This window comes from Anomaloglossus baeobatrachus, chromosome 2 (genome assembly GCF_048569485.1).
Source record: "Anomaloglossus baeobatrachus isolate aAnoBae1 chromosome 2, aAnoBae1.hap1, whole genome shotgun sequence".
NCBI lineage: Eukaryota > Metazoa > Chordata > Amphibia > Anura > Aromobatidae > Anomaloglossus > Anomaloglossus baeobatrachus.
In genome coordinates this window covers 440,785,567-440,813,248 of record NC_134354.1, presented here as the reverse complement: position 1 = coordinate 440,813,248, position 27,682 = coordinate 440,785,567, and the positions used below count along the sequence as shown (strand labels likewise).

Here is a 27,682-nt window from a genome sequence, read left to right as displayed (position 1 = left end):
TCTATATTAACTGGTGTGACCCACAAGACACGTTACTCATATTAATTACATTGATGAATATAAGCTTTAGATCTGAAATAATTGATTGGGTCAAAATACTTCACTTTTATTTCTAGTTGGGCATTACTGATGCTATGTATTTCTCTCTCAGGTGCTCAGGTTTACACCGGATCCAGACGGAGAGTGAAATAATTCTTCAGAGTGCTCAGCATCTTCAGTCTTACCTTACTGAACTCCTAATAGCAATAGCCAAGTCAGTGAAGATCTGTCCTGTAACCATACGGGCCACATTTCGGCAACTGTACAAGAGGGTAGAAGAACGGTTTCCAGAAAATAAAGACATGGTTTGTATAAGATGCATTAATTCTGAATTATTACACACTGAACACTGGTCTCGAGGGTCATCTGTTACTTTTGGGGTGTTGCTTTGATTTTACTAGTATCTCTAGAGTTACATCTTTGTTTGTTAAGTGGATTTAGAGCACCACACCTATGTTTTTTTGTTTGTTTTTTTGTTTCACCACCAGTGTGTTATATCACTAATGTCAGTTCCCTGCTTTTAGTAAAATACACTAAACAAGAGCTGAACTCAAAAGATTATTATTAATAATATTTTTTTATAGAGCACCATTGATTCCATGGTGCTGTACATTAAAAGTGGTTGCATACAAAATACAGATATAAGTTACAGTAGACAGACTGGTACAGAGGGGAGAGGACATTGGGAAACAGTCAGTGGGGCATTGGGAAACAGTCAGTGGGGCATTGGGAAACAGTCAGTGAGGCATTGACATACAGCCAGTGGGGCATTGGGATACAGTCAGTGGGTAATTGGGATACAGTAAGTGGGGCATTGGGATACAGTCAGTGGGGCATTGGGATACAGCAACTGGGGCATTGGGATACAGCAACTGGGGCATTGGGATACAGTAAGTGGGCATTGGGATACAGTCAGTGGGGCATCGAGATACAGTCAGTGGGGCATCGGGAAACAGTCAGTGGGGCATCGGGAAACAGTCAGTGGGGCATTGGGAAACAGTCAGTGGGGCATTGGGAATCAGTCAGTGGGACATTGGGAAACAGTCAGTGGGGAATTGGGAAACAGTCAGTGGGGCATTGGGATACCGTGCGGCGCGGGATACAGTGGAGCACTATGCAGTTGGCCTTAGTGACACTTTAGACATATTAGGATAACTTTGCGGCCACCAACAAAATGGCTCCGCACTGTGATCCTAAACTTCATTCTCTCTTATCCTTTTGGAAACACCCAGATTGGGAGGGGGGGCTGTGACATCACACACAGGAGAGCAGATTCCACCCACTTTTACTGCAGTTGTAATGTGAGCTAGTTCTACAGTAGCTCTACAGTAGGATTTCAGCAGCTGCTCCCCCTAGTGTTTAAGTGTGGAAAGTATCAAACTAATTTTTTTTTATATATTTTTCTCAATTAAAAACAAATAATATTATTAAAACATAACATTAAAAGATTAATACTTTATATTTTTTTCAGTTATTGAAAAAAAAAATTTTTTTTTACACCTTCCCTTTAAGACAAATAAAATTGATCGGTTGCATACTGAATATTTCAAATCACAGAAAAAAGATCAAAGGGGAGTAACCCAAAATTATAAATCACAGAAAAAATACTCCTAAAATTTTTTTCGTTAAACTTTTATTGAATATCAATATATTGAAAAATGAAGTGAGGGGGGGGGTGTTCAGAAAAATATAAAATACCCTAAGGGTCTAAAGTACAGTAAAAAAATACAGTCTAGTGGACCAGCCAGCACTATATCCAAGCAAATGGTGGGAAAGGCTTATATCGCTCCACCAGTCAACTTTACAAATGATGATACATCAATTTTTTTACATTCATTGCAGAAACATTTTTAATACACAATTATTATCATCCAGATCCAATAATTAACCATGCATTGAAAAAGAGACTTATATAAAATGTAAATTTATAGATAGATTTGGCATATATCTCTCAAATACAGAAACTTGAACTATATGTATTATTGGTAGGACAGTGTAAGAAAATATAATTCTAGAGTACTGTAGTAGGATAAAATAAACATACAGTATTCTTTTTATGTCAAAAAAAGCATACACAGATTAGCCCCAAGAAATATTAACCAACGCGTTTCGCCTCCTTGGGTGGAGGTTCATCAGGGGTATAAATATTACATATGTTCCATAGTGTATCACACGTTGTAATCTATCAGATTAGATTCTAGACCAGACCATGCCTGATTACTGACAGGAGAGGAGGACTTTCATCCACAGCCTTACATCCTTACAATCAGCAGAAGGGGACTTCTGTGGTTATTTAAACCCTCCATCCCCCTTTTGTCTCTTCTTATCAATATAAGAAGCAGGCTTACTTCTGATGAAACATGCAGTCACAGGAATGTTTTTCCTGAATGGATTTATAAAAACAACTGATTAACCATTGAAGGGTTCGCTGACCTGTTATGGGCTGAGAGCCCTCTGTTGTGAAATATTTCATCAGAGTGAGGCTATATTTATGAATGGAAAAGAGGTCCCACTGATGAATTCTATTACATTGTAAAAATATCTTTATTTGAGGAATGAGAATCTAATCTGATAGATTACAACGTGTGATACACTATGGAACATATGTAATAATTATACCCCTGATGAACCTCCACCCAAGGAGGCGAAACGCGTTGGGTAATATTTCTTGGGGCTAATTTGTTTACGCTTTTTTTGACATAAAAAGAATACTGTATGTTTATTTTATCCTACTACAGTACTCTAGAATTATATTTTCTTACACTGTCCTACCAATAATACATATAGTTCAAGTTTCTGTATTTGAGAGATATACAGTGCCTACAAGTAGTATTCAACCCCCTGCAGATTTAGCAATTTTACACATTCGGAATTAACTTGGCATTGTGACATTTGGACTGTAGATCAGCCTGGAAGTGTGAAATGCACTGCAGCAAAAAAGAATGCTGTTTCTTTTTTTATTTTTTTTTTTTTAAATTGTGAAAAGTTTATTCAGAGGGTCATTTATTATTCAACCCCTCAAACCACCAGAATTCTGTTTGGTTCCCCTAAAGTATTAAGAAGTATTTCAGGCACAAAGAACAATGAGCTTCACATGTTTGGATTAATTGTCTCTTTTTCCAGCTTTTTCTGACTAATTAAGACCCTCCCCAAACTTGTGAACAGCACTCATACTTGGTCAACATGGGAAAGACAAAGGAGCATTCCAAGGCCATCAGAGACAAGATCGTGGAGGGTCACAAGGCTGGCAAGGGGTACAAAACCCTTTCCAAGGAGTTGGGCCTACCTGTCTCCACTGTTGGGAGCATCATCCGGAAGTGGAAGGCTTATGGAACTACTGTTAGCCTTCCACGGCCTGGACAGCCTTTGAAAGTTTCCACCCGTGCCGAGGCCAGGCTTGTCCGAAGAGTCAAGGCCAACCCAAGGACAACAAGGAAGGAGCTCCGGGAAGATCTCATGGCAGTGGGGACATTGGTTTCAGTCAATACCATAAGTAACGTACTCCACCGCAATGGTCTCCGTTCCAGACGAGCCCGTAAGGTACCTTTACTTTCAAAGCGTCATGTCAAGGCTCGTCTACAGTTTGCTCATGATCACTTGGAGGACTCTGAGACAGACTGGTTCAAGGTTCTCTGGTCTGATGAGACCAAGATCGAGATCTTTGGTGCCAACCACACACGTGACGTTTGGAGACTGGATGGCACTGCATACGACCCCAAGAATACCATCCCTACAGTCAAGCATGATGGTGGCAGCATCATGCTGTGGGGCTGTTTCTCAGCCAAGGGGCCTGGCCATCTGGTCCGCATCCATGGGAAGATGGATAGCACGGCCTACCTGGAGATTTTGGCCAAGAACCTCCTTCAAGGATCTTAAGATGGGTCGTCATTTCATCTTCCAACAAGACAACGACCCAAAGCACACAGCCAAGCAAATCAAGGCCTGGTTCAAGAGGGAAAAAATCAAGGTGTTGCAGTGGCCTAGTCAGTCTCCTGACCTTAACCCAATTGAAAACTTGTGGAAGGAGCTCAAGATTAAAGTCCACATGAGACACCCAAAGAACCTAGATAACTTGGAGAAGATCTGCATGGAGGAATGGGCCAAGATAACTCCAGAGACCTGTGCCGGCCTGATCAGGTCTTATAAAAGACGATTATTAGCTGTAATTGCAAACAAGGGTTATTCCACAAAATATTAACCCTAGGGGTTGAATAATAATTGACCCACACTTTTATGTTGAAAATGTATTAAAATTTAACTGAGCAACATAACTTGCTGGTTTGTAAGATTTATGCATCTGTTAATAAATCCTGCTCTTGTTTGAAGTTTGCAGGCTCTAACTTATTTGCATCTTATCAAACCTGCTAAATCTGCAGGGGGTTGAATACTACTTGTAGGCACTGTATGCCAAATCTATCTATAAATTTACATTTTATATAAGTCTCTTTTTCAATGCATGGTTAATTATTGGATCTGGATGATAGTAATTGTGTATTAAAAATGTTTCTGCAATGAATGTTAAAAAATTGATGTATCATCATTAGTAACGTTGACTGGTGGAGCGATATAAGCCTTTTTTCAATATATTGATATTCAATAAAAGTTTAACGAAAAAATTTTTAGGAGTATTTTTTCTGTGATTTATACATACTGAATATTTCCAATGAGTTCTTTAAGCAAATACCAGCCGTCGCGCTACTAACCTCTATTCCGTCTTTGTTTTTCAGAATGTGAAGTTCATTGCAGTGACAAGTTTCTTGTGTCTTCGGTTTTTCTCCCCCGCAATAATGTCACCTAAGCTTTTCCATCTCAGAGAAAAACATGCTGATGCTCGCACAAGTCGGACACTACTTCTCTTAGCCAAGGTGACAAAGCTTTATGTATGTGTGGTTTGCAAAGAGCAAAATGGAAAGGTCCAACACAGATTTCATTGCAGTTGTTTTGCCACCTAACATGTATCTTAACCTTTTTTTTCTATTTTGTTTGTTTTTTGGGGGTTTTTTTTGCATTTATAAATCGTTAATTCAAAATCTTGTAAAAAATAGTAGGATTGGAAACATTGGCTCAATTAAAAGCACTAAAGTCTATGAAAAGTGCTAATAGCTCACCAGAAATGCAAACTATTGGGTTCACATCCCAAGAGTAGTATGTTCTAGCATTGTTACCTATTCCTGATATAAAATTATAGAATGTATTATATACAAATGATGAGGAAAGATTGGCCTATGGGGCTACCTGCATACACAAGTGCTTCTCAATAAATTAGAATATCATCAAAAAGTTAATTTATTTCAGTAATTCAATACAAAAAGGGAAACACATACTGTATTTTATATGGAGTCATTACAAACAGAGTGATCTATTTCAAGTTTTTATTTCTGTTAGAGTTGACGATTATGGCTTACAGTCACTGAAAACGCAAAGTCATTATCTCAGAAAATTAGAATATTATATATGTTGACCTACTGAAAGTCTGTTCAGTAAATACACTCAATACTTGGTCGGGACTCCTTTTGCATGAATTACTGCATCAATGCGGTGTGGCATGGAGGTGATCAGCCCGTGACACTGCTGAGGTGTTATGGAAGCCCAAGTTGCTTTAATAGCAGCCTTCAGCTCGTCTGCATTGTTGGATCTGGTGTCTCTCATCTTCCTCTTAACAATAAACCATAGATTCTCTATGGGGTTTAGGTCAGGCGAGTTTGCTGGCCAATCAAGCACAGTGATATTGTGGTTATTAAATCAGGTATTGGTACTTTTGGCAGTGTGGACAGGTGCCAAGTCCTGCTGGAAAATTAAATTGCCATCTCCAAAAGCTTGTCGGCAGAGAGAAGCATGAAGTGCTCTAAAATTGAAGCACTGACTTCAGCAGCAGTCCACTCCTTGGGAATTTCCAAATTTTTGAATGGCCTTTTTTTAACAATCTTTTAAGGCTGCGGTTATCCCAGTTGCTTGTGCACCTTTTTCTACCACACTTTTTCCTTCCACTCAACTTTCCATTAATATGCTTTGATACAGCACTCTGTGAACAGCCAGCTTCTTTAGCAATGACCTTTTGTGGATTACCCTCCTTGTGGAGTGTGTCAATGAATGCCTTCTAGACATCTGTCAAGTCAGCAGTTTTCCCCATGATTGTGTAGCCTACTGAAGTAGACTAAGGGACCATTTTAAATGCTTTGGAAGCCTTTGAAGGTGTTTTGTGTTAATTATTCTAATTTTCAGAGATAATGACTTTGGGGTTTTCATTGGCTGTAAGCCATAATCATCAACCTTAACATAAATATAAACCCTTGAAATAGATCACTCTGTGTGTAATGACTATATAAAATATTCAATTTTTTTGCTGTCTCTGTTTACATTTTTTGGTAATACTCTCTATAAGTCTTCATAAAAACATAAAATCAGTTTTTTTCTTCCACATTTTCTACTTCTTAATGATCTTATACTTTCTCTTATAGGCTGTACAGAATGTTGGTAATATGGATGCTCCAGCAAGCAGAGCTAAGGAGTCCTGGATGGCTCCACTGCAGCCAACCATCCAACAAGGAGTTTCTCAGCTGAAGGAATTCATCACCAAACTTATAAATATAGAGGAGAAGGAAGGTAGCAAGAAGAACACAACATCTCATTTTACTTATCCAGAATCCTATCAGTGCTTGGTTGTCACTGTTAGGCCATGTGCACACGTTGAGTATTTGGTGAGGTTTCTACCTCAGTATTTGAAAGTCAAAACCAGGAGTGGGTGAATAATACAGAAGTGGTGCTCGTGTGTCTATTATACTTTTCCTCTGATTGTTCCACTCCTGGTTTTGGATACAAATACTGAGGTAAAAAACTCACCAAATACTCAGCGTGTGCACATGGTCTTACAAATACTGAGGTAACAAACTCACCAAATACTGAACGTGTGTACATGGCCTTACAAATACTGAGGTAACAAACTCACCAAATACTCAGCGTGTGCACATGGCCTTACAAATACTGAGGTAACAAACTCACCAAATACTCAACGTGTGCACATGGCCTTAAAGTCACTACATGTACACTATTCCAATTATGTTTTGCAGTCATGATAGTTTCAAACAGCTAGCTGTCTTTTTTCTGAAGTGGCTTTGGTATTGCCAAACCCTGAAGCAGTTAAATGCAGTAACAAAACACTGTTAGGCTGCGCTCACTGAATGTGATAGGGGATACTCGTTTGGCTGCTAGATTGAGGCACACAGGAACAGCTTTCTATTTAAACAGTCCAGCCACTTTATTAAAGCACACTTAAATCACTTTCCAGCAATGAAACATGAGCTTTCTTTCGGCTATGCAGAAATATTAATGACATAAAGTTTGTTTCATCCTCGGGTATGCCCACATGGCACTGGATCCATCCCAGCAGTAGTATCTCAGTGGAAGTATTGCACCCTCCACTCACTGAGCTCGGGTACACTTGATGCTCAGCCCAATGTGAGCCGCTTGCAGCGCTTGAATGACTTACACTGGCGGTAGCAACAATGTGATCAGATGTAGTATGCGCCCAAAAAAAAACAAAAGGAAAAACCTTGCCCACCCACCCCCGGAATTGATCTGTTTATGGCTGGCTTCATGTGTTTGAAGACCGAAACTGCCCAATCAGTGATTTCCATTGGGGTTCAGGTCAAGTCCAGGTCCCAAACTGAAAGTTCAGCTGATCCTTCCGAACTGAACTTACATGGACTCGCTCACTTTAGTCCTGTGCAATTTCTTTTTTTGTGAGGGTTTTGCTATGATTTTATAGAAGATGAATATGTATTTCATTGCCATCGGAGTAAATATATCCCTATATACCCTGATGGCTGCATAGCCATTCACAATCCTGCTACTTGCTATTTGACATACATGGTGAATCCATCCTTAAAAGGAATTTGTTAATAGGTTTTTGCTATGTAATCGGACAGCAGCATGAGGTACGAACAGAGGAGAGCAAGACCAGTTTAGAGTTTTAAGGGAGAGCTATAAACTAGTTTTTACCTGGCGACTCCGGACTTCAGGGAATGAGTCCCAGTGGTTGGGAATAATCATGTCCCTATTGCAAGGGGCAATCATACTTGGGCATTTTCTTTGTCTCCACTAGCCCCAAACTGGTCTTCTGTTAACACATTTTTTGATGCTTTAGGGATGATCTATTATAGGGTCAAGGGGGCACAGGCAAAGATCATGAACCTGATGCAGAGGGGTCGCACTGCTGAGGACTGTAGTTCCGATTTTCAGCAATGCTCCTCTGAACTCCTGTGGAATGATGCACCTCTCAGCTGCCAGTTCCACACAGGCCATTTACATACTGTTAAGGACGCTCTGGCTTTACATACTCCACTTTGTTCCTTGGGGAGGCCATAACTCAAACTATTCATATTGTTCGAAGAATTCTGGAGAGACATGATAAATGACAGGAGGTTTTGGTCATTTTTAACGAGTCAATCCACTTACCTGAGGCGAAAACTTTGGAGGTAGGAACAGCCAGCTCACAGGCCGTTGAGAACAGACGTTGACCTGATCTCACACTCTGCCTCTGTTGTGGTTGCACTGGACATTTCCTTAAGAACTGCTTGGCATGCCCTCAAGCAAGCAAGTCATTGGGATTTGTCGAGAAGGTTACCTAGACTTCCAGTTATCTTTTTACTCCTCAGATAAAGTACTGCTGAACATGGAACTGCTTTTTCAAAATCAGTCATTGTCAGCATTCGCTTTAATTGACTGTGGGTTTGCAGAAAACTTCATTGTTTCAGGACTGCTTTTGGACTAGGATTAGGAACAATTAGGGGTACTTCTCACATAGCGAGATCACTAGCGAGATCGCTGCTGAGTCACAGGTTTTGTAACGTACCAGTGACCTCATCAGCGATCTCGCTGTGTGTGACACTAAGCAGCGACCTGGCCCCTGCTGTGAAATCGCTGATCGTTATACACTGTTCTGGTTCATTTTTTGCTTGTTGGTCTCCCGCTGTGCAGCACACATTGGCGTGTTTGACGGCGGGAGACCAACGAGCACCAACTCTGTGTAAGCAGTGTACGCTGGTAACCAGGGTAAATATTGGGTAACTAAGCAAAGCGCTTTGCTTGGTTACCCGATATTTACCCAGGTTACCAGCATACACCGCTTAGCGCTGGCTCCCTGCACACGTAGCCAGGGTAAATATCGGGTAACTAAACAAAGCGCTTTGCTTAGTAACCCGATGTGTACCCTAGCTACGTATACAGGGAGCCAGCACTGGAAGCCTGTAAGCGGTGTACGATGGTAACCAGGGTAAATATCAAGTAACCAAGCAAACCGCTTTGCTTAGTTACTCGATATTTACCCTGGTTACCAAGCGCAGCATCGTTACACGAGTTGCTGATGGCTGGTGGCTGGTCGCTGGTGAGATCTGCCTGATTGACAGCTCACCAGCGACCATGTAGTGACGCACCGGCGATCCTGACCAGGTCGTATTGTGGTCGGAATCTCTGGTACGTTGTTTAGTGAGACGGTACACTTAGATTGGAAGGACCAATTTAAATTGTTGGCATTAACAGGAGGCCCTTACTCCAGAACCTTGTCCAGCAGTGGAATTCACACTCCGATTGGGACTCTTCACTCTGAGTCCATCTCCTGTTATGTATTGGATAACGTACCTGCAGAGTTGGAAATTCCATAGCTGCGTATTCATAATCCTGTCATTTTAAAGGGTATATCTGGGGTAGTTTAAAAAAAAAGTGTGCCTAAGCAATAATTGGCAGGAAGATTTTACCTACGTGCCTGTTGTGCCTAGCGCCATTCTTTGTTGGCCCAGAGTATTCACAGACTGCTGCTGCCAACGATACAGTGGCTTTGTCAACAGAGTGGCAGCTTCTTTTCTGCTCTGTTGATGAGGGACAGTCTCTTGTTTTTATTTCTTTACCGCTCTATTTTTATGTCTCTAAGGTTCAGGTTGTGGACTAGGTCAGATTCGGTGGACATTACAGAGCTCAGAGCTGACATCAACCCCCAAAAATATAACCCCAATTGCCACTGCACCAGGGCAATTGGGAAGAGCCGGGGTTTAACCTTGCTTATCCTAATAAATTAATAATTTTAAAAAATGGCATGGGGTTCCCCCTGCTTTTGATAACTAGCAAAGGTAAAGCAGACAGCTGTGTGCTGATATCAGGCTGGAAAGGTCCATGGATTTTGGCCCCTTCCCAGCCTAAAAATACTAGCCCGTAGCCACCCCAAAATGTGCGCATTCATTAGATGCCCTAATTCTGGAACTTTGCCTTGGCTCTTCCTGACTGCCCTGGAGAGGTGGCAGTTGGGGTAGAATTTTTGGGGGTTGATATGTAATGGCAGATGGCATCAAACCCAGGGGTTAGTAATAGAGAGACGTCTATCAGACACCACCATTACTAACCCGATAAGTAAAATGACACACACAGGAAAAAATAGTTTATTTGAATCAAGATTCTGCCACACTATCCCTCATTCACCAACTTATCAAAATTGTTTCGACAATGCCTCATCATAGTCCACGAATAACGAATGCAGTGTCAGCGTCTGTGTATAGCCGTAAAGTACAGCTATTCACAGGCGCCGGGTAGTGAGACAACTCTTATCAGAGCCACCCACTCAACACTGCACTCAGTGACACTCTGCAATGTTGATGAGCATTGTAGTCACTATATGGCGCCTGTGAATAGCTGTACTTTGCTGCTATTCAGTTGCCGTAGCTGCATTTGTGGATCCTGGACTACGACGGAACTTTTTTTATAATAAATTGTTGAACCAGCGAAAAAGTTGGGGAGTATTTTTTCAAATAAACTATTTTTTGTGACTTTTTTCTTTTCACTTACTCTGTTAGTATTGTCTGATAGACGCCTCTCAATTACTAATGCTTGGGCTTGATGCCAGATGACATTAGACAGCTGAAATCAACCCCCCAAAAATATTACCAAAATTGCCACCGCACCAAGGGCAATCAGAAAGAGCCGGGCAAAGCACCAGAATCGACGAATCTAATGTGATGCGCCAATTTTGGGACAGCTGTGGGCTGATATTTTTAGGCTGGGAAGGGGCCAATATCCATGGATTTCCTCAGCCTGATAAAGCAGACAGCTGGAGACTGATATTATCTTGGCTAGTTATCAATAATGGGGCGGGCAGACCCCACGTCGTTTTTTAAAAAAAATATGTATTTAGTTCCCAGCAGTGGCCTGGGAGTCAGAGATGTGTCCAGGGATCTTCCCCATGCTGTTCCCATTCCATTTAAGTATTTTTTCCATCCATTTCAGCAATTGTTTTGCCTCCACAGCCCTCCTGTTATGGTCTTCTGGAAAAATGCTCAAGTTCCCCATTGACTTCCTGTCATGATTCGCCTCCCTATCCACATGGCTAGGGGGCGGAGCCTTCTCTTGGGCCTCACTTCCGGCCCCTGCATGCCTTAAAAGCTGACACTTCCAGTGAACCAGCGCCGGCTATAAGCTTAGCTCTGCTTTGCCTGTGATTGCTGGTCCTGTGAGTGATATCCTGATATGTCTGTTCCTGTGCCCCCGTGCCCTTGTCTGTGTTCTGTCCCCTGGTCGTCCCTCCTGTCCTGTGTCCCCCCTCCTATTCCCCACTCGGTTGCTTCCTCCGGTACTGACCTTAGCCTGACTTTGACTTCGCTTCTGCTTGCCCCTCCGGTCCTGCTTCTGCCCGTACGGTGTTTGACCCAGCCTGTCTGACTATTCCTCACAAACCCTGCAGTTCTGCCTCTCAGTTGTGCTGATTAGGCAGTGCATGAGAACACTGTGCATTTCCTTCCTGGTTCTCATTGCTCTGTGTAGTGTCGTCTGCTGCAGAGCTCTGTCTCCCCCTGGTGTCAGGATTACAGTATAGCCGGCCCCAATAGGCTTTATCTCCATAGGGGAAAAAAAAAAAAGCCATTTAATTCTTGGTAGTGGGATTCAACAGGATAACAAACTGTAATGGATCCAATCAGTACTTTGTGCAAGCAAGTATCCAACCTTATGCAGCTGGTGCAGGATTTGGCTGCAGAGCATCGCACCCTGGTAGCTTCACACAATATGCTGCAGAGTGAGGTTTCTGCTTCTGCGAGGGCCACCTCAGTGGCAGTTACCTCACAAACCGTAGGACAGCATAGTCCCACTGATGTCCAACTGACCTCCCCCGAACCCACGGTGATGCTCCCCAATAAATTCTCGGGGGAGAAAAACCTATTTCGGACATTTAGGGAAAGTTGCAGGCTTCTTTTCACTCTCCGGCCTTGGTCCTCGGGGAATGAGACCCAGCGGGTGGGGATCATCATGTCGTTACTTAGAGGGGGTCCCCAGACCTGGGCGTCTTCCCTACCCCCTTCGGCCCCGGAACGGCATTCGGTTGACCTCTTCTTTGACTCCCTCGGGGTTATATATGACGAACCAGACCGTGTACGGGTGGCTGAGGACAGGATCATGTGTCTCACTCAGGGAAACTACACTGCTGAGCTTTATTGTTCTGAGTTTCGGCAGTGGTCCACTGAGGTACGATGGAATGATTCTGCACTCAGGTGCCAATTCCGGAGAGGTCTTTCGGACTCTCTGAAAGACGCTTTGGCTCTTCACCCTCCTCCCAGCACCTTGGATGATGCGATGACGGAGGCAGTTCGTATGGACCGCAGATTACGGGAAAGAAGGGGAACCATGCATGAGATTCTGCCCCCTCTACCTAGGGCACCTTCTTTGCCGGCTATGGAACAGATGGAAGTTGGAGCCATCAGTCCAGATGAGAAGGAGAGGAGAAGACGCCGGAATCTCAAGCTGTGCTTCTATTGTGGACACCATGGACACTGGAGGAAAGACTGCCCGGCTTGCCCCTCCGCTGAACTGTCATCGGGAAACTTCTAAGTCTGGGTAATGGTCGAGGAGGTTACCCAGACTATCAGGTACCTTTCCTCTCCTCCAATAAGATACTTCTGAATGTCGACCTCCGGGTCAAGGAGTCGGTCTGGTCTGCTACTGCCTTTGTTGACTGTGGGTCTGCTATGAACTTCATTGACTCTGAGTTGGTCCAAAGATTAGAGTTAGGGACAGTGAGGTTAGAAGGACCCATTCAACTCCTGGCAATTGATAAAACACCGCTGCCTCAAAACCTCATTCGGTTTGCTACAGAAAAATTTACTCTGGTGATTGGGTCTCTGCATTCTGAAACTATTTCTTGTTTTGTAATGGCCAATCTCCCTGCTGGATTAGTGTTGGGGTATCCATGGTTAAGGTTACATAATCCCGTTATTGATTGGGAGTGTCGTACCATAGTCAAATGGAGTCCTGCTTGTCATAAAAGGTGTTTACAATCTGTACCTGTATTCTCCGTACGTCCTGAGGGTCTTCCGGAATACCTGAGGGACTACGGAGACGTATTCTCGGAAACAGAGGCCGAGGTTTTGCCGCCTCATCGCCCATATGACTGTGACATTGATTTACTTCCCAATACCAAATTGCCCAAGGCCCGTTTATATCACCTCTCTGGTCCAGAAAGGGCTGCTATGAAATCATACATATCTGATAGTATACGTAAAGGGCATATCCGTCCTTCTTCTTCCCCTGTGGCTGCTGGGTTCTTTTTTGTAAAGAAGAAGGACGGAGGATTAAGGCCATGTCTCGATTTCCGAGAATTAAACAAAATTACTGTGAAAAACACGTATCCGCTTCCACTCATCCCTGATCTCTACAACCAACTCTCTGAAGCCCAGTGGTTTACCAAACTAGATCTCAGGGGGGCCTATAATCTTATCCGTATTAGAGAAGGGGATGAGTGGAAAACGGCCTTTCTGACGTCAGAGGGGTTATTCGAGAATTTGGTGATGCCTTTTGGTCTAACAAATACCCCTGCGGTGTTTCAAAATTTCATCAACGATATCTTCTCTGATTTTCTTGGTCGTTTTGTGGTCATCTATCTCGATGACATTTTGATTTATTCTGCCGATAGAGATACGCATATTATGCATGTTCACTCAGTATTACAGAGATTACATGATAACTATCTGTTTGCCAAGCTTGAAAAATGTGTTTTCTCTGTTCAGGAAATAGCCTTTCTTGGGTTACTCCTTTCTCGTGATGGGTTTAAAATGGACCTAGGAAAGGTGCAGGCTATCATGGATTTGGTGCAACCCAGGGATATCAAGGTGCTACAATGCTTTTTGGGTTTCGCTAATTATTATCGAAGGTTCATTAAGGGGTTTTCTCGAATTGCCAAGCCATTGACTGACCTTACACGGAAAGGAACGGATCTGCAGAACTGGTCGCAAACGGCTGTCCAGGCCTTTCTTGAGTTAAAGGACCGGTTCATGTCCGCCCCAGTCCTGGTACAGTCTGACCTCGAGGCGCCGTTTGTTGTTGAGGTGGACGCCTCAGAGGTGGGGGTGGGAGCTGTTCTCTCTCAGGGCCCTGCTACTCTGACTAATCTGCGACCATGTGCATTCTTCTCCAAGAAATTCACTCCAGCTGAGAGAAACTATGATGTGGGTAACCGTGAATTATTGGCGGTAAAGTTGGCATTCGAAGAATGGAGGCATTTTTTGGAGGGTGCTGTTCACCGTATTACTGTCATCACTGATCATAAAAACCTTGCGTATATCGAGTCCGCCAAGAGATTGACGCCTCGACAAGCGAGGTGGGCTCTTTTCTTTTCTAGATTTAATTTTTGTATTGCTTTTCGGCCGGGGTCTAAAAACGTGAGGGCAGATGCACTGTCTCGTAGTTTGGACCCGGTGTCACCTCCAGAGCCTCCTTCCTCCATTCTTCCACGAGGGGTGGTCGCTGCCTTGTCGTCTGAGTTAGAGGCTGAGGTCAGGGAGGCCCAGTCCTCAGCGCCATCTTCCGCTCCAGACACTAAACTGTTTGTCCCTTTGCACCTCCGGTTACGAGTACTTCAAGAGTTCCATGAGTCCGTTCTTAGTGGCCATCCTGGAGTTACAGCCACTCGCAGGGCTGTTGCTCGACTGTTTTGGTGGCCGTCTCTTCACTCAGATGTTGCTTAGTTTGTGTCTGACTGTGCTACATGTGCCCGTGCTAAGGTATGTCGTAACCGGCCGGCCGGGGAACTGGTTCCATTACCTGTTCCTGAAAGACCATGGACCCACTTGTCCATGGATTTCATTACGGACCTCCCTGTCTCAAATGGTATGACTGTGATCTGGGTGGTGGTGGATCGTTTTAGTAAACAGGCACATTTTGTTCCCCTCTCCGGTCTACCTTCTGCTGCGACCCTTGCCAACCACTTTATTGACCAGGTGGTTCGGTTACATGGGTTGCCCCTGAATATTGTGTCTGACAGGGGGGTACAATTCATTTCTCGGTTTTGGAGGGCCTTGTGCAGGCGGTTGGGAATTGAGTTGTCCTTCTCGTCCGCCTATCATCCCGAGTCTAATGGGCAGACGGAAAGGACGAATCAGACCCTTGAGCAAATCCTGCGGTGCTTGGTTTCTGCTCAGCAGGAGGATTGGTGTACGTTTTTGCCCCTTGCGGAGTTTGCATTCAATAGCAGAGTTCATCAGTCTACGGGAACTTCTCCCTTCTTCTGTAATTACGGGTTTCACCCTCACTTCGGGACCTTCTCTAGAGTGAATTCGGGGTGTCCAGGGGCCGACTCCATCGTTCAGCATCTGGGGGAGGTGTGGAAGGAGGTACGGCGGTGCATCGTGACGGCTCAACAGTCCCAGAAGCGCCAAGCGGACAAACGCCGTACTCTGTCCCCCACCTGAAAGGGGGGTCCCAAAGTGTGGCTGTCCACTCAGAATATCAGGCTCAGGGTTCCGTCTGCTAAGTTGGGTCCTAAGTTTATAGGGCCCTATGAGATCATTGAAGTGATCAACCCGGTGGCTTTTCGGTGGCAACTGCCCCAGACCTTGCGTATTCCCAATGTATTTCATACCTCCTTGCTTAAGCCATTTGTCCCTTCGGTGGTGGATTCTCAGACCCCTTCGGCTCTGATACTGGTGGACGGTGAGGAGGAGTACGAAATTCAGCGTATTATCGACTCTCGTTGGGTTCGTAGTTCCCTCCAGTATCTGATTCATTGGAAGGGTTACGGTCCGGAGGACCGGTCCTGGGTGCCGGCTCGCTCCGTGTGGGCCGATTGGTTAATTGCGGCTTTCCACCGTAAGAAACCTGGGAAGCCTGGGGGTCCGGTGGCCCCCCCTTGAGGAGGGGGTACTGTCATGATTCGCCTCCCTATCCACATGGCTAGGGGGCGGAGCCTTCTCTTGGGCCTCACTTCCGGCCCCTGGATGCCTTAAAAGCTGACACTTCCAGTGAACCAGCGCAGGCTATAAGCTTAGCTCTGCTTTGCCTGTGATTGCTGGTCCTGTGAGTGATATCCTTATCTGTCTGTTCCTGTGCCCCCGTGCCCTTGTCTGTGTTCTGTCCCCTGGTCGTCCCTCCTGTCCTGTGTCCCCCCTCCTATTCCCCACTCGGTTGCTTCCGCCGGTACTGACCTTAGCCTGACTTTGACTTCGCTTCTGCTTGCTCCTCCGGTCCTGCTTCTGCCCGTACGGACATGGAGGGCTTTTTGGGGCTTATTAAATTGTTTACGAGGAAATTGGTTTGTGTTTTTTATTTCTAATAAATGATTTTTTCATGTGTGTGTGTGTGTGTGTTTATTTACTGTAATTTACAGATTAATCATGGAAGGTTTCTCGGGGAGACTCCTGACATGATTAATCTAGGACTTATTGGCAGCTATGGGCTGCCATTAACTCCTTATTACCCCGATTTGCCAACGCATCAGGCCAAATCGTGAAGAGCCGGGTACAGTCCCAGAACTGTCGCATCTAATGTATGCAGCAATTCTGGGCGGCTGCTGACTGATATTGTTAGGCTGGGGGACCCCCCATAACGTGGGGCTCCCCATCCTGAGAATACCAGCCTTCAGCCGTATGGCTTTATCTGGCTGGTATTAAAATTGGGGGAACCGCACGCCGGTTTCTTTAATTATTTAATTATTTATTTCACTGCACAGTATACACACGCCCACCGGCTGCTGTGATTGGGTGCAGTGAGACACCTGTCACTCAGCGTGGGGGCGTGTCTCACTGCAACCAATCATAGGTGCCTGTGGGCGAGGTAAGCAGGGAATATGAGATGGCTGTGTGCAGAGCACAGCGCGCCCGCTGGTATAAAGGCTCGGTCACGCTGTGCGGGCCGGCCAATCACTGCAATTCCACAACTAACAGGGCTGTGGCATTGCAGTGGTCTGCCAGACAATCCCTGCATGAGGGCTGTCTCTCAAAAGAGCGCCAACATGCAGGGATGAAGACCACGAGTACAGCACGAGTATCGCAAAATTACTCGGTACCCGCCGAGTAGCCCGAGTACAGTGATACTCGTGCGAGTACCGAGTAGTGACAAGCGTACTCGCTCATCACTAGTAACGAGTACTCGAGCATTGTTGTGCTCACTCACCACTAATCAGATTCTCGGCATACACCTGCATTATGTTAATCTCAGATTACGTAGCAAAAACCTGCTGACAGATTAGTTTCTATCAAGTAATGGAGCAAGACTGTTAATTTGTCTTACCTCAGATTGCTTTAAAGAATGCAAATCAGCAGATTTCTAAGACAGCCAGAGCAGTGCTATGAGATGTCAGCTCTGAAGATAGCACAATGGTGAATGCTATTATAGACTATTCAGAATAAGTAGACTGAAGTAATGACATGTATTTAGTAAGTAATTCACTTTTTATCTAATTGTTAAATAGTGTTCTATATGCAAACATATCCTCTTTGAGGTGCAGTGCTTGATAATAGTGACAGTATTCTGTTGACCTTAAATTGGTTGTCTTTTAGAGCTGGATCTGCAGAAGGCACTAAATCTTCAGAGCCTAACGGTCAAAGAAGGTCAACTGATGGTCTACAAAACTAAATGTAAAGGATACCTGCTCTCGTCGTCCTTCAAAAAACTATTCCTCTCATTAACTGTTGACGCATTAAGTTTTGCAAAAACTCAATTTTCCAAGGTTAGAAAACTTAGTGGAATTTATGTTTTGGTTTTTTTTGTTTTTTTTTTAAATCCTTTCTTAATGGAGCTATTTATGATTTTTATGCAATGATCCTACAGAATGTGTCAGCAAATATGGAATCACTCATACTGTAGTGTAGTTTGCCCTTCAACTCTTTCTTTCTGTCTTTCGTCAGAAAAGTTCATTTATACCCCTATCAAGAGTCCGTGCCCTGGAGAAAGTGGAAGAGAAAAGCTTTGGAAATTCAAATGTAATGCAAATTATTTACACAGATGAGCATGGCGGCCTGGAGGCGTTATATTTGCAGTGTAAGGTACTGATATCATTATCAATATGGAAAAATAACATTTCATTCCACCTCACTATTAATCATTGACAACACGCGATTTATAAGAATTATTCTGGATATGTATAATAATAATTCTCAGCATTATTATTACTTTATAGAAATATATAGAACATGGTTTTTTTATATGATTTTTTTATATTTGGGGAAGGATGTCATAAGACTTGACCTCCACATTGCCGTCATATGTTTGCGGCACATAACTGGTGGGAATCCAAGTACCAGTTACTTGCATATTAGTATTTGATTGTTACTGTTAAAATTAATAATACGGACCATGTGCACACTGTTTTACTTATTCACATATTATAATTTTTCACTAAATTGCATATATTTGAGGCTAATAATTTTGCTCTTTGGCTACATTCAAAAAATGGCATCATTTAGCTTTTACAGGCTTTTTGTTTACCTGCACATTCAACTTTGATGTGGTCCATAGTCAGAAATTAACTCAGAGGAGCGTCGAAAAAAACGGCTTACAGAATTGCAAACTCTCCCACCAGAATGAGCTCACTGAGGGATTTCCAGTTATCTCATTCCACAGCCAGCTATCGATGGTGCAACACAAAGGCTATAGAAGGAAAACAGTGCAAAATTTTTAACATGTCCCAATTGCAAAAATGTTTGTTAGTAAATAAAAAAAAAATGCATGCGTTTAAAAGGAACCAACCGCCAGCAATTTGCTCTATGAGGTGAAAACAGTGCCATACTGGCACTAAGATGCGAATTTAGTCATACCTGTTGTAAAAAGATGGAATGCTGTGTTAATTAAATAACTTTAATCAAAGTTGCAGAAATGCATTGCACTTTGATTGATTGGTGCAACGGGGGCGGGCCTTTGTGGTTTGCCCCCTTTTCTTTATTGGAATATTACGGTTGTTGATGGTGCTTGCACATTGCCACAGTAATTCTGTCTTCATTAAAATGGTGCCAGAGTCCGCACATGCGCGTACCACAATCTCCAACGTTATCTTATTGAAGACAATAAGTGGCAGGGACATGTGCGCAGATGTAAAAAAGAAAAAATCTGTGCATGCCCCAATGCCCCTAATAGTCTTTACCGCAGTGTCTTCAATAAAATGGTGCTGGAGATCTTGGTACGTACATGAGTGGACTACAGCGCGATTTTAATGACAGAATTACTGTGGCAATGTTAACGCACCACCAACTGGAGCAATAGCGGCACAATATTCAAATAGAGAAGAGGGGGCAAGCCAGAAGGACGTCGAAGGAGGAATAAATGCCAAGGACCTGACCCACAGAGGCCGCCCTCGATGCACACATCACTCAAAGTGCACTGCATTTCTGCAATTTTGATAAAAGATATTTCATCAACCAAGCATCGGATTTTTCTGTAACAGGTATGCCTGGATTCAGCATTTTCATGCCAGTATGGCACTGCCTTTTACGTAATATAGAAAAATCCTGGTGGTTGGTTCCCTTTAAGGAAAATAAAATGTCCCAAGAAGTGCACAACTCCGTTAACTACCCAAAGACAAAGAGTAATACCGTATATTTCGGTAGTTGTAAAGTTAATATGGTACAATGGTAATTACTGACACTAAAATGGTAGTAATTAATGACCAAAACAGTTGAGGTCCATTTACAATAGATGTTTTGGCATGTTAATCAACCACTCATCTATAAATATTTGAGATGATTTAGGAAAGCCTGCACTCGCAAGGGGTTGGACCCGATGGCCCTTGAGGTCCCTTCCAACTGTACCATTCTATGATTCTATGATTTTATGTATTACCTATCGATAGACATTTAATAGCCTGTTTACTCAGTCTGACTGGTTTTCAGATGTGCACTGAAAAATCTGTAATAGATGGATTAGTGCACATAGGCTGCCATTGTAAGGGGTGGGCAGACCCCTTACAAGGAAGCACAGGTTTTCTCTGAAGTGGTTAATGCTGTCCCCATAGAAACTGTACAGGAGGGAGGAGGAGCCGGCAGCTTAGGGGGAAAGGAAGTGTGTGCTGAAGGCAGTTGTGTCCGGGACGGGAGAGAAGAAACAGCCAGGGGCAGAGTGTGGAGCTGAGTGGGCAGAAAGAAAGAAAGAAAGAAAGAAGGGAGCTGGAAGAACAGGGAAGCCGGAGAGAAAAGGAGCGGGCGGAACCTCATAGTGCGAAGCAGTCCCGGTGTGGGTCCGGGCTGTGGGTAGCCATAAGTGGGAGCCAGGTGAAGCAGAGTAGCCGGGCACATCCCCACTGGAGGAGACGTCAGGGCAGGCTTTCCCCAGCTAAGAAAAGAACGTGAAGTCATCTGTAACTGCCGGTTTTTGGAAAGAGTTGTGAAATAAAGAATGTCTTTTATTTGCATCGAACCATGCCTGGAGAGTGTTTATACGTCGGACGACATCTGCACCACCACACTCTGCCCCACCATGACATCTCCTGTCCCCAAAGTGACGGCGGAACCAGGGGTAAGCCTGATAGCAAGGGCAACGACTACCAGCCCCGAGGCACCCCTGGCACCCCGTTACACCATTATTCTCGGCAGCACAGGACAGGATAGTGCACCACCGAGAACAATGATCTTTTATGCAGCACAAAAGAGCATTTCACCCGATGAACGAGTGTTTCACTCATTTTTTAGATGATCGGCAGCCAATTTAGGCTGAAAGATTATCGTGAATGATTATCTGTCCCAATAAATCCCCTAAAATTAAAGCTAAGTCTAAAGGGAATGTCACGATTTTTATTTCTGGATTATTCATTGTGGATTACTCCTGGAGATAACTCGATAAATACTATATCCTGAATGGGCAGAGGAGTCACGGGGTCACAAATAGAAGCAAATCCACGTTAACTGGAGTTATCTGATAAATGACAGCATATTTGCTAAAGTGAGTCTTGTTGGCTGGGTTTATGAGAAACAGGACAAACTTGTGGATCGAGATGTGACATTACTGGGACAAAGATAGTATAAATAATAAGGCTGTCTCCTCTCAGTAGAGGAGGGGGTCAGGGGGTTTTGCAACTACCGACAGAGTAGAGCTCCTAGACACTTCAGAATCCACATCTCTTCTGTCGTAGAAGAGGAGTGTAGGGGATAGCCAGAAGTGCCAGATTAGAATCTTGTGGATCCAGATGCTTGAGGAGATTCCACCTGGGAAAGCCAACTTCGCTCACATCTTAGTTCATTCCAACCTGTTACCTTTAATGCTTAGGGCCTAGTCGCTAAATTCCCATTTTCTGGATCCTTCTGTCTTGGGCCACTCCATTTGAAGGACTGTCTCTAGCCTCAGCGTTCTCTCGTGTTCTATGTCTTTCCCAGCATCTTAAGATCGATCACGCTATACTGACTCTATCTCCTTTCTCCTACCTCCACCACAAGTCAACCACTGCATGGTACCTCAACAACCTACAGAGTATCCGTCCGCATCTATTGCGCTCTTGGTCTTCACTAACTCTTCTAGAAGGAACCGTCTCTTTCTCAACTAACCCCTCCCACTGTAGGCTAGTTCCAACAATTAACTATTACTCTATGGTCTGGTAACTACATATACAAGTACAAGTGCTACACAATATACATAACGTATATCCTTGCTGTACATTATACAGGAACACATCACAATATATTACTGTTCACATGCCACAATATTTACCAAAGATGCAGATCACAATTCACATTACATTACATGAAAAAACAATAATGTGATTGGTGTATTCAGGGAAAGGAACAGCAACAATCCACCTCCTAAGGCCTCCTTCACACATCTACGCAAAACACGAACATTTTGCACGGTCTGTGGTGAAAGTGCATGTGTGTGTTTGTGTTCTACGTGTGCTTCCCCTGTGCTATCCGTGTGACATCTGGTGTCACATCTGTCTCTCTACATTATGCATTATGAGACTAGTGACAAATTCAGCACTTGAGTCATTTCCATGTTAGACTCTCAACATTAAAGGGATTTCCTTTCCTTTGGCATTCGTAGGGTTAATGTCAGTTTGCTTCCCAGCAGCTTCTGAATTCTGATCACGTTTCCGGTTTGGGTCCCAGTCCCTTTATATACTCCCTGCTACCAGCAGAGGGTGCTGGTTATTCTTTGCCATTTGGATGCTGGGCCAAGAGGCGGACAGAGCTGCTGTAACCCTCTGTTGAAGTTGCTGTGGTGGCTGCAGTCTTGGTGCTGACTGCAGCAATTCATTGTTGTTGTTTTCCCACCTGTCTGTCTCATCTTCCCTTGGTGTGTTGTTTTAGTGCAGCGGTGGGCCAGCGTCCCTTACTTGTCCACTCACTAGCCAAGACTATTGTAGGGTCACTCAGGGCTTCAGGTTCCTGCCCGGCGACAGATGAGGAACCTGTATAGGGACTGGCTAGGAATGCAGGGTACAGCGACAGGTAAGTGGAGAAGGTGTCAATCTTCCCTCTCACTGGCATCAGGGCCCACTGTTGTTAAGGTGTCCCCACTGTACCTCTTGTTTGCCTTGGTAAAACCCCTATCTGTTGTGTGTTTTACCTCACACCGGACCTTCCCTAAGTCCGTGTTGTGAAATCCGGATAGCACACGGACAGCATGAGCTGGTATACTTACCATTCTCCGGCGCTGTTGTCTCCGGCACTGCTGTTACTTCCGGGTCCACGGTAAGTGTAGTGAAAATGCATGTGCTTAATGAACAGGTCCGGAAGCAACAGCAGAGGCAGAGGCACTGAGAGCAGTGCCAGAGACAGGTAAGTATAAAATTCTTTATTTTTATGTTTTCTCCGCTATGTGTCACATTGATGGCACACAGATTACATCGGTGTGCAGTCCGTGTGCTATCCATGCTGATAGCAGAAAATGGACGAAGCCTTGTGGAGCACACGAACATGCGTGTGCTCCACACGGACACATGGTCCATGTGAAGACACAGATGTGTAACCAAGCCCATTGTAAAGGGAACCTGTCGCCATATTTGGCAACTATAAGCTGTGACCACCACCAGTGAGCCCTTATATACAGCATTCTATAATACTGTATATAACAGTTCAGGCCACCCTGTATAACCTAAAAACACTATGTTTATTATACTCACCTAGGGGGCAGTCCAGTCCGATGGGCGTCACTGTTCTTTGACCGATGGCTCCTCTCTGCTGAGATCTCCGTCCTTCTTCTACCCAGCCCAGTATGGATTGACGCGTCTACGTCATTCACATAGGTCGACATTGTGGTCCTGTGCAGGTGCACTTTGAACTTCCCTGCTGAGGGCAGATCAAAGTACTGTAATGCGCAAGCACAAGGAAAGGTTAAGACTGCATGTGCACTACAATACTTTGATATGACCTGAGCAGGGGAGATCAAAGTGCGCCTGCGCAGGATCTCAATGCCAGCTAGTGTAGATGATGTAGAACGCATCATGCACATGGGCCTTAGAAAGAGGATGGTGATTGTCGCAGAGAGGAGGCACCGGGCCGCAGAGCAGCAACACCCATCGGACCGGACTAACCCTTAGGTGAGTATTATAAAAGTGTTTTTTACATTGTACACAGTGGTGTGGGCTCTTATATACAGTATTCTGGAATGCTATATATATAAGAGCCCACTGATGGTGGCCACAGCTTATAGTCACCAAATCTGGTGACAGGTTCCCTTTAATACGTTTACGTGAGTCCGTGTTTACAGTATGTGTGAAAACAGACATCACAGGTATCAGAGACACTGATGTGTGAAGGAGCCCTAAAGGGTGCTTTACATGCTGCGACATCGCTACCGATATATCGTCGGGGTCATGTCGTTAGTGATGCACATCCAGCGCCGGTAGCGACATCGCAGCATGTGACACCAAGGAGCGACGATCAACGATCGCAAAATCGTTCAAAAACGGTGATCGTTGACACGTCGCTACTTTCCTTAATATCGCTGCTGCCACAGGTACGATGTTGTTTGTCGTTCCTGCGGCTTCACACATCGATACGTGTGACACCGCAGGAACGACGAACATCTCCTTACCTGCGTCTACCGGCAATGCGGAAGGAAGGAGGTGGGCGGGATGTTACGTCCCGCTCATCTCTGCTTCTTTTGGCCAGCCGCTTAGTAACGCTGCAGTGACGTCGCTATGATGCCGAACGCACCTCCCCCTTGAGGGAGGTATTGTTCGGCGGTCACAGCGACGTCGCTGACAAGGTATGTGCGTGTGACGCTCTGCCGTAGTGATAATGTTCACTACGTCTGCGAGCACCAAATGTCGCACGAACGACGGGGCGGGTGCTATCGCGCTCAACGTCGCTAGCAATCGCTAGCGATGTCGCAGCATGTAAAGCACCCTGTAGACTGTATTTGGACAAAAAAAATGTGATATTTGTGAGACCAGCCTATGCTATCTATTTCTATAGACAAAAAGAGAGAATAAATAGACTAAAAACGTCATTCTGTTAAAGGGAACCTGTCAGGGGCAATATGCACCCAGAACCACGAGCAGTTCGGGGTGCATATTGCTAATCCCTACCTAGCAGTCCCAGCCTATAATAGCATAGATAAAGACATTTTTAGAAAAAGTATTTCTAAAGATCCTATATGATATGCTAATCATCACGGGGACTAGTCGCAATGGCGTTAGTTCCAGCGCTCATTCCGCCCTCTTAGTATGTTAGCACACCCACAGGCACGTGCTAACATGCTATTCAATGCACACTGCCAGCGTCATCACCAGTGGTGACGCGTGTATCTGTCCGTTCCTACAGCCTCAGACGCCAGAAAGTGCGCATGTTTTGAAGTCCCCATCACTTCTGGTCATGTGCACTAGACCTCTCTGAAGCCTGGAACGCGTACATCTGGATTCATAGTGTTCATGACCAAAAGTGTGGTGACCTGATCGTGCGCAGTGCCAGGCGTCTGAGGCTGCAGCAACGAACAGGTACACATGTCGCCACTGGTAATGACGATGGCAGTGGGCATTGAATAGCACGTTAACACGCCCCTGTGGATGTGCTAACGTGCTAGGAGGGTGGAATGAGCGCAGGAACTAACGTCCTTGCAACTAGTCCCTGCGCTCATTAGCATATCATAAAGGATCTTTAGAAATACTTTTTCTAAAAATCCCTTTATCTTTGCTACTAGATACAGGGACGGCAGGATTTAGCAATATACATCCAGAACTGCTCGTGGTTCTGGGTGCATATTGCACCTGACAGGTTCCCTTTAATTATCATTCTTCACTGTCACAGATATACATAAGTTCTTTAAGTCTGTAGAAGCCCCAAGAACTTTTGGTTTAAAAAATATAAACTCCGTCTGTCCGATTTACCGTACCACAAGCTGAAAAAAATAATAAAATATAATTATAAAACCATTCTTATGACATTCTGGTTGTTGCATAAGATTAACCTCTTCTTTGTATTTTAGTGTGTTAATGAACTAAATCAATGGCTCTCTGCATTGCGAAAGGTCTGTGTTAACAACAGTGATATGCTCGGATCCTACCACCCTGGTGTCTACAAAGGCGAGAAGTGGAGCTGCTGCCACCAGAAGGAGAAAGGGGGTATTGCATTATCCATAGATTTTTCACGTGCATAACCTAGATTTTTACCGTATACTCAGAGCTGCAGAGGGGTAGCAAGAGGTTCAGCTCGGGGAGGGGGCTGTGAAAAATCTCAGTGTGTGCCTAAGCAGGTAACCTTGATTACAACTATGTTTGCGCTCCCTAATTGTGGGTGTAGAGGAACCTCTGCAGATGACCTCGCTGTTACTGAAAATAAATCTCTATACAAAGGCCAACACAGATATTACCGCCGTATTGTAATCATATAGACACTAGTCCTACATAACATATAAGAGGTTACAGTACAGTTACAGATACTGATTTACAGGTGATATTCTTTCTTATGTAGTTGTTCACTTTTCCTGCCTTTTCCTTCTTGTCCAGATCACCATAATATCTTCTTCCAGCCATAACTCGTCTGCATAGATTACAACAAAGACATATTTGACTTCTCACACTTCCAGGACTGTCCTCATCTATCCCCAAATTGCACAACCCCTCATCCTGCTGATACCCCAATACTGTGCCACTGCTGCTGTGTGTCCCTATTACTGCACCTGCTGTTTGGCACAAAAACAGGGCTCCTCTTACTGCTCCAAATAATAATTCCCACCACTGTGCCCCTTACATGGTAATAATCTGATTTGCGCCCTGTAGATGATAAAACCGCCTCCTAAAAAATTAGAAAATAATAATCACAATGCCCTAGAAAAATGGCCATTTTTGGCCCCTAGAAAGTGATAATGCCGCGTGTGCACCTTTGACAGTCACAATACTATATATCCCAATAATGCTTTTTAAGTACCTATTTAACATTTAATAATGTTCCCTGAGTACCCACATATGCAGCTCCTCTATACACAATATAATGGACCCACAACTCTTATAAACAGATTGATCGGCCCACAGCTCCCCTACTGATAGTATGATAGGGCCCAGGTCCGCTATTGATAGTATGAAAGGCCCACAGGCACAGAAAGACTGAAGATTGCATTAGGCTGTGGTCTACGGAAAGGGGAGAGGTAATGCAGGCAGATCATGTTTCCCTTCTCTACTGTAGAGCTTAAGTATATCGACGTGCTACGCATGCTGTTATAGTTAAGGTTACTGGTAGCTCTGGGTGGGCCCCTCTAAGCATTGAGCCCACTCTGCCCTGCCCAGATGTACTACACTACTGCAGAGTTGCTTATAGTATCTGTATATACAGTGAACAAAAGTATAAACACAACACTTTTGTTTTTGTTCCCTTTTTCATGAGCTGAATGCAAAGATCTAAGACTTTTTCTATGTACACAAAAGGCCTTTTTCTCTCAAATATTGTTCTCAAATTTGTTTCTGTCTTAATAACCACTCCTGCTGTGCCGAGATAATCCATCCACCTTACAGGTGTTATTGTAGCCAGCCTAAGGCACACCTGTGCAATAATCCTGTTGGCTACTCATCGTCTTGATATGCCACACCTGTGAGGTGAATGGATTAGCTCAGCAAAGGAGAAGGGCTCACTAACACAGAGTTAGGCAAATTTGTGAACAATATTGGAGGGAAAAGGCATTTTGTGTACATACAAAAAGTCTTAGATCTTGGAGTTCAGCTCATCAAAAACGGGAGCAAAAAAAGTCTTGTTGCTATTTTTGTTCTGTGTATATCCTGTACTTTCTATCCAACTTTAACTTATGCTACCTCTCCGCAAACAAAATACATGGGAAAGCTGCATCAAAACTGCTTCAATTTGAGTATTTGTCCATGGCAACCTTTCAGAACTCACCTCTCATTTCTCAAAAGCCCTTTTGAAAATTAAGTTACAGACCTGATTGGAGGCTATGGGCATTTTTCAGTTTGTCAATTTTTTATACATAA

The 27,682-nt window shown here is 44.1% G+C and overlaps 1 protein-coding gene across 2 annotated transcripts in view; it reads left to right on the top strand.

Annotated features, from left to right (window-relative positions):
- LOC142291618 (ras GTPase-activating protein 4-like) overlaps nt 1-27,682 on the top strand; it is a 352,484-nt gene that overhangs the window by 318,268 nt on the left and 6,534 nt on the right. For both annotated transcript variants that reach the window (XM_075336273.1, XM_075336274.1), the window contains exons 13-18: nt 152-344; nt 4,767-4,904; nt 6,498-6,642; nt 17,841-18,010; nt 18,189-18,326; nt 25,690-25,825. In XM_075336273.1, the coding sequence (XP_075192388.1) occupies nt 152-344; nt 4,767-4,904; nt 6,498-6,642; nt 17,841-18,010; nt 18,189-18,326; nt 25,690-25,825 (920 nt within the window). The remainder of the gene's footprint in view (nt 1-151; nt 345-4,766; nt 4,905-6,497; nt 6,643-17,840; nt 18,011-18,188; nt 18,327-25,689; nt 25,826-27,682) is intronic.